The sequence below is a fragment of the Pogoniulus pusillus genome, chromosome 20 (genome assembly GCF_015220805.1).
Source record: "Pogoniulus pusillus isolate bPogPus1 chromosome 20, bPogPus1.pri, whole genome shotgun sequence".
NCBI lineage: Eukaryota > Metazoa > Chordata > Aves > Piciformes > Lybiidae > Pogoniulus > Pogoniulus pusillus.
Genome location: NC_087283.1, coordinates 8,533,781 through 8,548,391, shown reverse-complemented (window position 1 = coordinate 8,548,391; position 14,611 = coordinate 8,533,781). Strand labels below are relative to the sequence as shown.

Sequence of the window (14,611 nt, the reverse complement as noted above, 5' to 3'; positions counted from 1 at the left end):
AATTTTTTGGGAGCAGATGGGGAAGGGGGGAATTCAGTCGCAGGGCGATGTAAAGCTAAGAAAATAAGCCTTTTCACGGCTCGAGGTGGGGTTGGATGCAGAGCAAAACTCGATGCGCTCCCTCCGGGGAAAAAACAAAAACATCGAGAAGCGGGGAGGGTTATCTGCAAAACCCACCCCTCTCTGGGGCTGTAAGAACCCAGGAAAGGTGATCGCTTCCCGGAAAAGTGGTTTTGGAGTTGGTTTTCACCCCTCCCTGAGCAGTCGCTCTGCTCTGCAGCCGCGGACAGGAAGGATAGCGGCTGCTCCCTCTCGGGCAGCAGAAGCAGCCCCTTCTGCTCCTCCCAAAGGGAAAAGCTCCAGAAATAACTGTGTCCCCCCCTGTCTTTCACTCTCTCCTCGGGTACCTAACCCCAGCCTGGGATTTGCTATGGGGTTCTCCCTGCCTGTCTCCATCTGCAAATCCCCTCCATGCCCAGGGAACAGGAGGGCCAGTGCTTTCTGTAGGGGGGTTTATTTCTCGGAGATGGAGCAGACGATGGAAAGGGGAAGGAGAAAGGGAGGGGTGGAAAAAAAAAAAAAAAAAAAGCCAACAAAACCCAAAAGCCCCAGATGTGAAATCCCTCTTGGTTGTATCACAGATGTGCCAGGCGCCCCGGAGGCTGCTCACAACTGCTCGTGAATAACGCGGGGAGTTTGTGAACCCGATCGGTATCTACCCGTCTTATAAAAGGTATTGAATTATCATTTAAAAAAAAACCCAACCTCAACTTTAAAAGCAAATCTGGGAGATGGAGGGGCTTGGGGGGTGGGTGTTCCCCCTCTGTCTGCAGCAGGATGGACCCAGAGCATTGCGGTGCGGCCTGCAGTGGGGAGGGGGTGGGTCTGTGTCGCTTTTTTTTTTCTTATTCTGTTCCCCCCCCCCCCCCCTTCCTTTCTCTCTTCCTTTTCCCAATCTTGAAAGCGAGCAGGCTGCATCAGCCAGCACATCTGCTCAGCTTCCAGCTTGCAGCCCTGAAAGCCCAGGCTCCTGCAGCCACCCTCAAATCCACCCATCCTCTCACATCCCCCGTCGGAGCACAGATTTTTCCACGCGCGGTCCACAAGAATGTGACAAAGTTTTGTAAGCGACTTACCTTGAGCGACAGCTTTTCCTGTTGAGATGATGCTCAGAAGAGTGGGGAGTTTTTTAAAGGGAAAGGGGGTCCTTGCCCCCCTGCCTTCCTATTCTCCTCCACCCACCCCTCATGTGTGCCCGTGGTATCTGCCGGAGCTGAACATCAGGCTCCTGGGCATTCAACAGCAAACAAAGTAGATTTATATACCCGCACCCGAAAGAATAACCATCCCACCTTCATCCCTAAAGCAAGCCCGGAGCAAGCGTGGCGTCCGGAGCCTGTTTCCAGTTGCCGGCCGGGCGCTGGAGGCAGAAAAGGGCATTTCGAGAGGCAGCAGAAGTTTTCGCCGATTTCTTTTTATTAAAGCACCCCCGAGCCCGTGTTTACATTGCGCAGTATAAACATCCTGCCCGGGCCCGCCGAGCTTAAAAAGAGCGCACGAAGAGGGGGTTTTAAATGGGTGAAACTCCGCGACACGCGGAGGCCGCACTCGGACAGCCCTCTCCGCTCCCCTGGGTGTCCCGCGGAAGCTCCGCGCTGTCCCGCGTAGGCCACTTCCCACCCTACTCCGTAATTTTCAGAAGAGGGGAAGGGGAAAGGGAGAGGAAGTGGTGCTCCACAGCACAACACTGTCACGCGTGGAACAAGCCCCCCCACTAATTCACGCGTGTGTCATCCCCGGGGATGGGCAGGGATGTGTCGCGCAGCCCCCGGGTAGGTCGGGGCGGCATGGAAAGGGCTCTTTAAAAGCTGCTGCAGCAGCTGGGAGCGGGGAGCAGAGGGGGGCCGGGACAGGCCGGCGGAGGGGGCCGCCCGGGAGGGCGTGGGGGAGCGGGTCGGGGCGGAGATCTCCTCTCCTCTCTTACGTCTGTCAAGGAGCGGCAGACGCCGCTGCAAGAGATAAAGTAAAAGGCGAGCGGCGGGACGGGGGGCAGACTCGACAGCCACCGAGATGGGAAGCAGCAACCAACAGCATCGGCAGAGCCAACCCAGCTAGAGCCCGGAATCAGGGGGGTTCTAACGGAGGCCCCGGGAGCCTGGCCCACCGAGGACAGCGGGGCAGACGGAGGCGGCAGCCGCCGGCTTCTCTCTCACAGCAGCCGCGCTCAGCTCGCTTCCATCCGCCCCCCCTCCCCATCCCGCCTCCTCTGCGGCCCCCCCTCCGACCTTCCGCCTCTCGCTCGCCTTCTGCAGCCGGGCTTGGATTTAGGGATAAAGTGGGAGGAGGAGGGAAAGGCGGCGAGGTAGGTGGGGAGGGTTCCGCTTCCATTTGTTTATCCACGGAGGGTGAAGTCTCCCGGTGGAAAGAAATCCCGCCGGGGGGGAGGCCGGGGGTTGAGGGGGGTGTGTGTTGGGGGGTGAGTGTCGGCGAGCCCCCAGCAGCGTGGCTTTTTGGGGGGGCTTTTGGGGGAGGGTGGCGGAGGAGGGCCAGGGCTGGCCGCCGCGGACCTGGCCGTAGATGACTGCAGAAGTGCAGCAGGCTCTGTCCTCTCAGCCCCCTCCTCCTCCGGTGCAGAACAGCTACGGCCCCATGTCCTCCGTGGCCGAGAAGCAGCCGCAGAGCTCGGCCATGGAAACAGCTTCCGCGGCTCCCGGCGGGGCCACCGGCAACGCTCCGGGTAGCGGCGGATCCTCGGGTAACACCGGTCCCAAAACGAAGAAGACTAACGCTGGGATCCGGCGGCCGGAGAAACCGCCTTATTCCTACATCGCCCTGATCGTCATGGCTATCCAGAGCTCACCCTCCAAACGCCTGACCCTCAGCGAGATCTACCAGTTTTTACAGAGCCGTTTTCCCTTCTTCCGAGGCTCTTACCAGGGCTGGAAAAACTCGGTGCGCCACAACCTCTCCCTCAACGAGTGCTTCATCAAGCTGCCCAAGGGACTGGGACGCCCGGGCAAGGGCCACTACTGGACCATCGACCCGGCCAGCGAATTCATGTTCGAGGAGGGCTCGTTTCGCCGCCGCCCCCGCGGTTTTCGAAGGAAATGCCAAGCGCTGAAGCCCATGTACAGCATGATGAACGGGCTCAGCTTTAACCACCTCCCCGACAGCTACAGCTTCCAGGGTTCGGCTGGCGGACTCTCCTGCCCCCCCAACAGCCTCTCCCTCGAAGGGGGTTTGGGGATGATGAACGGACATCTATCCAGCAACGTGGAGGGGATGGGCCTGGCGGGACACTCCGTGCCCCATCTGCCTGCCAACGGTGGGCACTCCTACATGGGCAGCTGTACTGGGTCTTCGGCGGGAGACTATCCGCACCACGACAGCTCGGTGCCCGCCTCACCGTTGCTCGCCGGCGGAGGAGTGATGGAACCTCACTCGGTTTATTCCAGCTCGGCCTCAGCTTGGGCACCCTCTGCCTCGGCGGCCTTAAACTCCGGCGCATCCTACATCAAGCAGCAGCCCCTTTCGCCCTGCAACCCCACGGCCAACCCACTCTCCTCCAGCCTTTCCACGCATTCCCTCGACCAGTCCTATCTACACCAGAACAGCCACAACACTGCCGAGCTACAAGGTAAGGCGCGGACACGCGTGGGACTGCTGCCACCGACGGTCGGGCAATCCATGCGTGGATCTAGAGCCCCGGTTGGGTTTAATGCACCTTTCGGGAAGAAACCGCTGTCTCCCCCTTCTCCGACTCCATTCCCCGGGGCAGCCGTCAGGGCTTTCCGTAGCTGTGGGGCTGGGCCAGAGCTCCAGGGCTCCGGTGCCCCTGGGGCTGCCCTAGGCCTAGGGCCGGTTGGGCTCAGGCAGGGAGCTGCAGGAAGGCGAACCCAGGGATGGGTCCCGCTTTCACAACCATCAAGACCTGGAGGGTGACAAACTGGGGTATCTCCCCACTGAGGTGTCTGGCATCTGCACCCTCCCACCAGCCACCACCAGCTCCTCCCGGGGATTTTTTTTCCAAGCACGTCGCCTCCCTCTGCCTTCCGTCCATGCGGAAATCAGTGGCCCGGGACCCCTAGCCTCGGGATGCGGCTGTCGGGGGTAATTTGCCCTGGCGTTTGGAAGAGGAGTGGGCAGATGGTGTTTTGGATGGGAGGAGGCCTCGGGAGGGACGAGGCCAGCACTGGGATCTGTCCTGCGGCCCAAATTCATCACAGGGTCGAGGGAGTTCCCTGGGAGCTGCGGCCGGGTGAAGGGGCAGGTTTTAGGGGACCTGGCACATCATCCCGGGCTTTCAGGGGAGCGGAAAGCGCCTGGCAGAAATGGGTGTGGAACGGAGCGGGTCAAAATCTCGAAGAGGGGAAAAAGCATCATCCAGGCTGGTGCGGAGTGGCTGAACTCAAGCACAGCATCGAGCCGACCTGTGCTGGGACCAGTCTGAAGGGTAACCTCCTCTCCCTGGATCGGTCCTGGATCCCAGCACCCAAATCCACTGTCAAATAGAGAAAAAAATCCGTTCTAAGGAGCCACTGAGCCTGCCCATGGCCTTAACCAAAATGCTCCAGATTAACACTCAAATTACCGACGCCGGAGCGTGTCCCTGGGGAGAAGGGTCCCCAGGCGGCTGCTGTCCTCGGGACACCCCAATATTTCTGGGTGTTTTCATGTCCCGAGGGGATGATAGGAATGGCCGAAACGGCCCCGTTCTCTGCGGCATTTCACCCTCGGCTTCTCAGCCCGGATCCCGGTGAAGCAAATTACTTCCCAGCTCCGCACCCAGCGGAAATTCCGCGGGTAGGAAAAAGCAGCCGTCACCTTCAAGAGGGGGAAATGGGGAAGAAGAAAACACCAAATCAAGTTCAAACAAAACCCAAGCCAAACTTACACTCAGCCCAAACCAAACCCCATCTCCTTGAGGCCTCTTTGGGCCGCACTGTCTTGGGGCTGCAGTTTTCCTCCTCCGCACCTGCCCGCGCCCGAGGAGTGGCCTTATATTTGTATCCATGTAAAAGGAGACCCCGTTCCGCGGTGAGATCAGGATTTGGGATTTTTAGTTTATTGGTGGGGCTTTTTTTTGTTTGTTATTGTTTAATTGGTTGTTTTTCGCACCCCCGATGGCTGCTCTCTCCCCCACCCTCAACCTCCTTTCCTAAATATAATGCCGATGGTTGACAATCTTTCCCCCCGCCTCGTCCCGCAGGCATCCCGCGGTATCATTCCCAGTCTCCAAGCATGTGCGACAGAAAGGAATTCGTCTTCTCTTTCAACGCCATGGCCTCCTCCTCCATGCATTCAGCGGGCAGCGGCTCCTATTACCACCAACAAGTGACATACCAGGACATCAAGCCGTGCGTTATGTGATACGGGACGGAAAAAACACCTCCTGGGGCCGGCAAGGGCTGACCCGGGCTCCAAGCCCCCCCCCCCCCCCCACCAGCCAAGGACCCTCTCGGTGGAAAAGGAGGGGGCGGTTGTTCAGGAGGTATAGACAGAAGCCCCCGGGGGACCGAGGAGTGAGGCCCCGGGGCTGAGCACCGGCAGGACCCGGCCTACACCACGGGTCGTTCATCGTAGAGTCTCTGCCGCCTTCATCTTCTGCTTCTTCGCTTCCGGATGGATTGAAAAGAACGAAAAAGAAGTTCCCCTTACGCCCCGTCGACTCCTCCAGAAAAAAAACCTCAACCCCAAACCCCAATCCCAAAAAACCCAAACCCCAACACTGACTGCAAGTTTGGGTTAAGAATTTGATGAATGAAGGTCGAATGTTTCTCTTAAAATAATATAAATTAACTTACTGATTAATTTGGGGGATTGGCGTTTAGCGATGCCACCAGCCCAGCTGGTAGGTGTTTGGGGGGGCTGTAAAAGACCCCGACTCCAAAACCACTGCACCTCTAGAACAGCAGGCAAACCCAAACCCATCTACCCCATCTCACTTCGAGCCCTTTCTTCCAAGAAATACGGTCTTTTTATTCGTATTTTTTGCCGGCAAACTGTCAATGGGGAATAAAAACAGTCTCTTAGAGGGACTTTTTAATTATTATTATTATTATTAGCTCTTAATATCTTTTGGGGGGACCTGCATGAGAACTGCAGGTTCCGACCCTAAGCAGAGAGGAAAAGGCACTTTGAAAAGAGACAGCCGTGCTCATTCTGTTATTTATTCTTCATCCTTGTGTTTTTTTTTTGGTTGTTGTTGCTATAATAATCGAGACAGGAGCAGTCTCAGTCGATCAGTGTTAAATCGGGGAAACTGTTGGCAATATTTGCCGTATAGATTTTGGATTTTTTTTTTCCTGTTTTTTTTTTTTTTGGGTCTGTTTTCTTTTTTTTTTTTTTTTTTTTTTTTTTTTTTTTAGTTAACCTCTGTAAATTTGAAACCAATCATGGACAAGCCTCCATATGTTTTTACAGAAATATATATATAATGAAGGATTATTCCCCTCCCTCAACCCCACTCTATTTTTTTTTTGGTGGATTTTGTTCGTTTGTTTGTTGTTTCCCCCCCCCCCCCAACTTTGTACAGTTCGGTGACACCTATTTTAATCGTTTCTGCACTGTATAAAATTGTAATTATGTGGGTTATTATTTTTTTTTCCCCTGCCCAGCCCTTTTTGTGTACGTTTTATCCCTTAAAAAAGGCAACAAAACCTCGAACCGAAATAAAACATTGTATGTTATTTGTACGTGGGCTTCACCATTGTATCAGCAGCAAATAAACGAGCATGCGGTGGAACACGCTTAATTATATCTGTGGGCTCCGCGGAGCGCTCCGCAGGGCGCCGGAAAGACCCGTGGAAAGCTTGGCCCGGCTGCTGCCAACCTTTCTGCGTTTGGTGCACTGATTCCTCATCTCGGTGCAAGCTGCATTTTTTGGGGGTTGGCTGAAGCTCCTGATGGATCCCGGGCTGGTTCCTCCTTTCTGTGCGCGGAAATACTTAACGCGAAGATAATGAAACGAGGCGGGACGAAAACCGGAGGCGATTCTTGATTTTATCTTTTATTTCTTAGTCTTATTCCATTTTATTATTTTTCTCCGAGGAGAAGGGCAATATTTGACAGCTCTTTGCCTCTTACTCTGCGTAGGGCTGCAGGAGTGGAGCCTCTTTCTCCTTTTCTTTCCTTCTCCACCCCAGGTATTTTTGGAGTTTCCCCACGATCCGCACCGCCCTCGACCCCTGCTCTGCGGAACCTCCGCAGAGAACGGCCACGCAAAGCCCTAAAAGTTCTTTTCCCGCAGGGGGGGATAGGAGGGAGGGGGGAAGAAAATAAAATAAAAGAAGGAAAAAAAGAAAGGAAGAAAGAAAGAAAATAATAAAAATTAAGAAGATGAGCTCCTGCAGCATCACCATTCTGAGCTGGGAAGCAAAGGGAAGACAGCAGGCAGCGGGGGGACGAGCCGGGATCACTGGAAAAATAGGTCGTACCCTGCAAAGTTTGGGGTTAATTGGTTTAATTAATGATATTACTATATGCAGGAACTTTTGCTTTAGTCCGCCGGCCGATATGTCTGTATCAACGCTCATAAAATGGATATGCATGCACATAAAATAATAGATGCAGGCAAATGGATGCGACTTCTTGGCGGTGTATTACTGTACTTATCCAGGGAGCTTACACTACTCCACGACAGTTAGCCTAGGGGCGTGTAGTTAGGTTAACTAAAAGCCAAGTCAGCTATTAACAACAACAAAAACAGCTATTAAGGCAGGTGGGAAAGGCTTTGGCAGCGCTGGTGGTGGCATTTCTCAGAGCAGGGTGTTTTGCTCTTTTAGGAGGTATTGTCGTTCTATTGAGATTTTTTTTGTTGTTGTATTTTGTATTGTTGTTTTTTTCGGGGCTTTGTTGTTGTTTTGGGTTATTTTATTGCCCTTTTGGGGGGTTGCTATTGTTTGAGGGGGTATTGCTTTGCTTTGTGGTTTTTTTTTTTTTCTTTTGAAGGTTGGGGTTTTTTTTGGGTTCTTTGTTTTTGTGGTTTGGGTTTTTTTAAGAGGGTAGGGTCTGTTCAAGCTAGCAGCACTCAACCTGGCAGCGTTCATTGGGTTTTCCTTGGTTTTATGCCCTTTTGGGTTGGATCCTTGCCTCCATCGCCTGTCCTTGTGTGCCCATTCCTGTGTTGCTGCCTCTTTTTTTTTGTTTGTTTGTTTTAATGTACTGAAACCGGAGGTTTCTTTTGTTCCTGAAGCACATATCTGTGCAAGGTATGGCGGAGATATAGGTGCAGGACTGAGGTGAGTCTCTGCTGAGTGGCTCTTCTTTTCTTAAAAGCTCGTTGTCACTCTTAAGGTTCATTCTGATCCTTCAGGTTAATTTTGGCTTCACTTGTTTGCCTGCAGTGCCAATGCCTTCACAGCTCGGCTGGAGAGGGGAAGCAGATACCTGGCAAGCCTCAGGTCCCAGCTTGAAGGGGTATGATAACTGCTTCCCCAACAAAGGTAGAGGTGATTGATTTTTTTCCCTCCCATTGGTTTCCAAACCTGGAAAAACAGAGCCACCACATGCCGTGGACGCCATATATTCCTCAAGCCAGTGAGCGCAGTCTAAACAGACAGTTCTCCATCTCAGACACCTCCATCAGGGAGCAGAGGATAAACCTCCACAGGCTGCTGCCCCGAGACCTTCTTCTGCACAAGACAAACTTTATTTCCCCCTGCATATATTGTCCCAAGGGATGGCAAACTTTCCCCCGCCTCAGTTGCTATCACAAGCGATCTCTTTGTGCAAGCTTCACTTGTAGGCTTGCAGGATTGGTTGGGCCCTTGTAGGAGGTCAGGAGAATTAAGATTGATCAGAAATGCTGTTGCAGACGTGTAGGAGAAGATGAGGGAGAGGTGTGCTGGGAAAAGCAGCTTTGCTCATGGAATGGTCCAGATCTGTCCGTGGTTAGCTGCTGCGGTTCAGTTCAGTATCAGTGATCTTCTCTCTGCTCCTCAACCACTCCTCAGTCTGTAGGGGACACACCACCACAGCTTCCTTCGGGGTTTTGACTTGTGTTTTTACTCCAGGAAAGAGTTTCTTATTGCAGATGCTCTGTGCAGACCCTTGAACTTTCTCCAGGCTGGAATTTTAAAGCCTGTTGAGAGATAGGATGTGGCACAAACTGTTCTGGCTCAGGAGGACTGGGGGCTCCCAGGTGTGCTGCACCCGAGGTCATGTACTGTCCTATCAAGGACTTGGGTGGTGAAGAACATTGTGAGGTCCAACGCTTCCCCCTGCTCCTCCCTGAGTGCTTTTTCCCATCCTTGCAGGGTCACCACAGAGCTGCCACTTTTGCCTGGGTTTGTGTTCCCAGGGCTGCTTACAGAGGTCACACAGTGCTGCGGGGGGGAACCTGAGGGAGCGTGGGACCGTGCTGAGACTCCGAAGCGCGAACACGCACTGTGAAGCCCGCGCAAAAGGAGACCCAGGGCTGGGTCCCCCTTGGCGGGGGGCTGTGTATTTGGGGAGGGAGGTCCTTCGAGGAGAGTTGTGGCTCTTTTCAGAGGGCAGCATCTGGCAGAGTGAGCACCAGGGAGCCTCTTGGGGAACGGGGAAGGGTGGATCTAAACGGAAGGATCCGTGACAGAGACGGCGAGGTTCAGCTGAGGTATGTGGGGGGGCTTCCAGGGGACCCGGGGTGGAGGGCCCAGGGGCGGAGCCAGCACCGAGGGGCGGAGCTAAGGGGGCGGGAGTCGTCGTTCCCTTGTCGGCAGCGCCACCTGGCGGCGGCGGTGCGGCACCACCAGCGCCTCGCCCCCTCTCCTCGCCCGGCCGCGGTTTTTGGCCAGTGGTGCTTCTGGCCGATTCTGGCTCCGGCTGCTTCTCATCTCTTCTCCACCAGGTGGGTGTTAAAAATAAAGGCTCTTTTCTTTTTCCTTCTTCTGGCATGCGGAGCGCTGAAGGCGAATGTCTCCTTATCGCATCTTTAGGTTTGTGATGGAACATGCCAGGAGAAACTGGTCTATGGGATGTTTCATGGGCAGGCTTAATGCACACTCAGGTGGGACAGATGGGAATGCATGGCTTGGGATAGCATGAAGCAGCCCCTGAATACAGGCACAGTGCACAATGCTCTCAGATGGAGCTGGTTATTCAGACTGGCAGAGAACTGGGAACTTCAGAGACATAACTGGTAGGAAGAGCCTCCTGGGATCTTAACCAGCTATCTGGAAGGCCAGGTTCTAAGTTTGGTTTCAGCTTCTTAGCAGGTAAAGACTCACATCTATAAGAATAATTTGGTGCCTGATTTCTCCTTCAATTCCAAGAATCTCAGGACCTACGTAGGTTGTTTATCACTCTTGGAAAGGAGCTTTTTGACTCCTACATCACTGAAATACTTTTGGAAGACCACACCTGCACATTTATCTCCTTTCCATGCATATTTACCAGCCTGACCCCAGCCTCTGCAGGAAAAAGCAGTGCTGGTGTGCCTCTGTGGGCTTTGCATCTGCATGTCTGCCCTGAAATCTTTGTCACAGGGAGTGACCCTCAGGGACAAAATACACGATTCAGGTGAGCTTGTGTCCAGCTAAAGCAGAAGCCCTGATGAGCTGGAGATGTCCTGAGTGCTAGCAGCAGCTCTGCAATCGTGAGCTGATGTTATTCATAGAAACAATTATCAGATTGGCTCAACAAGTGAGGAAAGGCATGCAGCTGGGCTGTTTTGTTAAATAACATTCACTGCCAGTATTCATCTTGCTTAGCAAGAAACTAAAATCAGAATATTAGCAAGGAAAGATTAAGGAATAAACCTCACTGCCGTTGAGCTTCTGGGATGGAGATCTCTTTTGCACAGGCTCTTTGAGACCAATTCTCATTATCACACGTTGCTCTGCTCCACCAAACTTGTGACAAATGTTGTAACTCCAACTTTTAAATTACTTCAATTGTCACAAGGCACATCCTTCATGTGCCATAAACATCTGCAGATCCTTCATGTGCCATAAACATGAAGTTCCTCTTCTCAGTCACTTCTTGAGGGGTCTCAAGAATAAGTCTTATGAGGAGTGGCTGGAGTTGTATAGTCTGAAGAAAAGGAGGCTGAGGGGACACCTTCTTGCTTTCTACAATTACCTGAAGGGAGGATGTTGTGAGGTGGGTGCTGACCTCTTCTCACAAGTCACAACTGATAGGACAAAGGGAAATGGCACCAAGTGATGCCAGGAGAGGTTTAGTTTAAACATTAGAAAAAAAACTTCTGTACTGAAAGGGTTGTCAAAGGCTGACACAGGCTGCCCAGGGAAGTGGCTGCATCACCATGTCTAGATGTATTTAAAAGCAGTCTAGATAGTGTGCTCAGGAATATGGTGTTGTAGTGACCCTGGTAGAGTTAAATAATGATTGGACTTGATGATCTGAGAGGCCTTTTCCAACCAGAGTGATTCTCTGTGTCATTCTTGCAGGCTCTGACAGAGCCAAAGAAACCTGCAGGCCACTGATACAAACATCAGAGCAAATGATGATTCTGGAGGACAAAGCATCTCTACTTTATCATGGAAAGAGGTGAGGGGACTTTGACAGTGCCACTTGGCTTCAGTAGTTCTTAGACTGGTGTCAATATATCTGCCTGAAAGAACATTTCTTTATCTAAAGCAACAGTTGAAAGACCCAAAATGGCACAGAAACTACAGCCCTGCAGCTCAGTTCAGCTTCAGACTAATCACTGGAAAAATAAGCAAATCCACCTGGGAAAGCAAGACGACAGGGCCTGGAAAGTTTTGCAGGGACTTAAGAGCACCAAAAGTTCATTGGAGCAGAACTTGCCAAGGCAATTGTGTTTCTCTGTGGTGGTAAAGCAAAGCCAGTGTGGAACAGCTACCCAAGTTAATCACCTCCTTCAGAGAGCTGGAAACACCACACCTCAGAGTCTGAGCAGTGCAGGTGCCTGGAACCACTCTGAAAACACGATATCCCTCTGGAAAAATGTAAGTAGTACTCTTGTCTGAACAATTATTCGCTCAGAACTACTAAGGAGTGGCAGCAATAGAAATGCTAATGCCTAGAAATGTAGAAGCTTTTGCACCATTTCATGAATGTTTCCCTTCATTCCCTGCTCTATTTTTTTCCTCCCCTCTAAGAGTCCTGTATGTTTGCTTTATTCCTTAAGAAAATCACCCTGGTTTAGCTCCAGGTGTTTCTGCATGTGATGGGTGGACCTTGACACACTTAACGTGACCTGCTAGACCTCTGGTGGAGGCATGTTTTGGGAGAAATATCTCAGTTGCTAGCTCATGTCTTGTTTTGCAGGGTGAGAGCCAGCAGTTTATATCCCTGGACTGGAAAGAGGCTTGACTGGAATGTCGTAAGGACCTGCAGGATCATATGTTTCCCAGCCACAGCGGGGTTGCCTGGGGTGTGGGTGGAGTGACCATGATGTTGCAGCTCTCCACTGAGAAGCAACAAGGCTCCATATGGGACATCAGGTAAAAGTCCAAAGGCCACTATGCTATGGGGTGATTTTGCTGAGTGGTTTTCACAAAATCATAGAATGGTTTGGGTTGGAAGGCACCTTAAAGGTCATCTGGTACCAACTCCCTTGCCATAGGCTGGAACACCTCCTCCTAGACCAGGCTGCTCAAAGCCCCATCCTGGCTTTGAATATTTCCAGGCTTAGAGCCTCCACAACTTCTCTGAACAACCTGTTCCAGTGCCTTATCACTCTCAAACTTCTGATGAGTCTCCAGTCTGTTCTCTGCAGTAGCAGGAATCACCAGTTGGATCTAGTGTATCAGGAGCCATCTCTGCCTTCATCCTTTTCCCCACATCTGTAAAAAGTGGATGTTACCAGGGCCACTATAAAGATTGACTAGATAGATCCATATCCTGAACTCATTTCTCCCAGTGACTTCAGTGGGATGCCCAGTCCAGAACAATGGCAGGATACACGACCCTAAACATTTCTGCAGTGCTTTGTAAGATGAAAAGCAGTGACTTTCATACCTATGTCAGTGGAGAAGCAGGGAAACGTTTCATGATGTTTACAGCAGCCATCACAGACACTGCCCATGAAAACATGGGAAATGCTGCCTTTTTCTTGCAGGGAGATAATATTTAATAGATGGCAGCGAGGAAATAAAAGTCTTCAGACACAACAGCCTACCTCACAGAGGGACATGTTTGCCAGGGTAACGTGGCCACAGCCACAGATGTTTCCTCCAGAGCCAGGCCTGCTGCATGCTTTTCCTTTCCCTTCCTTGCTGCACTCAGGGAGGAAAACGCAGCTCCGGTGTTAGAGCCTTCAATGGCAACATTCATCTACGTAGCAGTTGGTTCTCCTTCTGGAGCAAGAGAAGATGATGAAGTGAAAAAACCCCAAAAAGCCTTAACTTGAAGAAAATATTTAACCACCCCTTTTCTGACATATCTTATTGTTCTCCAAAGATAAGCTAAAGGCCCTGTCTGTGAAAACTGCTTTCTCTGATAGGCCTGGAGATGTTGAAGGACTAGATGAAGACCTGGCTGTGGGACCCAAGAGAGGGCTCTATCCCCTTCCCACCCAGATGGTAAGATTATTTACCCCCCTTTTTCTCTCCATGGAAACAAACAATCTCTGACTCTTGTCACTTAAGGGAAGACTACACAGCAACATGGCTTGTTTACTGGCTGCTGCCTTTGTGGATTGAATCTGTGTGGCCTTGTCCTCGTTCCAGGAAACGCATGGACATAGCTGTCTGAAGGAGAACCCTAATGATTGTATAGTTTTCAGCGCCGAGTGGCAGTTGGCCACCTCGCTTTTATTGGTAACAGATTACCCTCTTGCCTCACTGCTCTGTGCCACACACCACGCTGTGACTAACCACTCAACAAAGGAAAATCCCCTCTGAAGTGACCACGTTCTCGAGCTGAAAGGAGCTGGTAGAGGCTCCATTCACCCAATGCTGTTTTCTCTCCCATAAGGGAGGGTAAGAAGAGTGGTGGAATTGCTCTGTGAAGCTCACATCACACCTAGGGTGGTCGCTGCTGGATCCCACCCCCTCCCAGCTGCCAGGAGAGCAGAGCTGGGTTTGCTCACACTGATCAGCCTCTCGAGCTGTTCAGCATCTTTCCCCACTGAACCCTCAAAACCAGGGGTGTGCAATAACAACATCTCAACTTGTTTGTGCCATGAAAGGAGCTGGAAAGAATGCACTGAGCCACATGACAAAGGAGGACATCAGGCTTCACAGAGAATAGAAAGGCCTCATTTTTAATTACTTCTGAACAAAGTTGGCTCAGTAAAGTATTTCCCATTGTACTGCTGAACATTTCTTCTCATCACACAGCAGTGAAACGTCGGCTTCTCTGCTGCTGCAAGTGAACTGAACTCAAGTCTGTGTTAGGGATCACTTCATTCCCTATTAAAAACAGACTACTCATCTATCAACAGCATTTCAGACCTTTCTGCAGGGTCCAGGCATTTCTTTGTCACTGTAGATGGCTTTAACATGAGAGTCTTGAGAAGAATGTCCTTATAGAAAAAGACTGAAGTGCATAAAGATACCTTCTGCCCACTGGTCCAGGCACAAGCAGTCAGTGAAAGACCATTTCAAAGGACTGGCTTGAAGCACTCAGGCCTCTGAAGTCCTAAAGTGGTGTTTCACAGCAAGAAAGACAAGAGGTAAGGACCAGTACCCATCTGAGATGA

The 14,611-nt window shown here is 51.7% G+C and overlaps 1 protein-coding gene across 1 annotated transcript; it reads left to right on the top strand.

The window, feature by feature from the left end:
- Positions 1 to 2,577: 2,577 nt before the first annotated feature.
- On the top strand, positions 2,578 to 5,370 carry FOXF1 (forkhead box F1). Its single transcript, XM_064159776.1, has 2 exons — positions 2,578 to 3,637; positions 5,210 to 5,370. Exons 1-2 carry the CDS (start codon positions 2,578 to 2,580, stop codon positions 5,368 to 5,370), a joined length of 1,221 nt encoding a protein of 406 aa, XP_064015846.1.
- Positions 5,371 to 14,611: the final 9,241 nt, after the last annotated feature.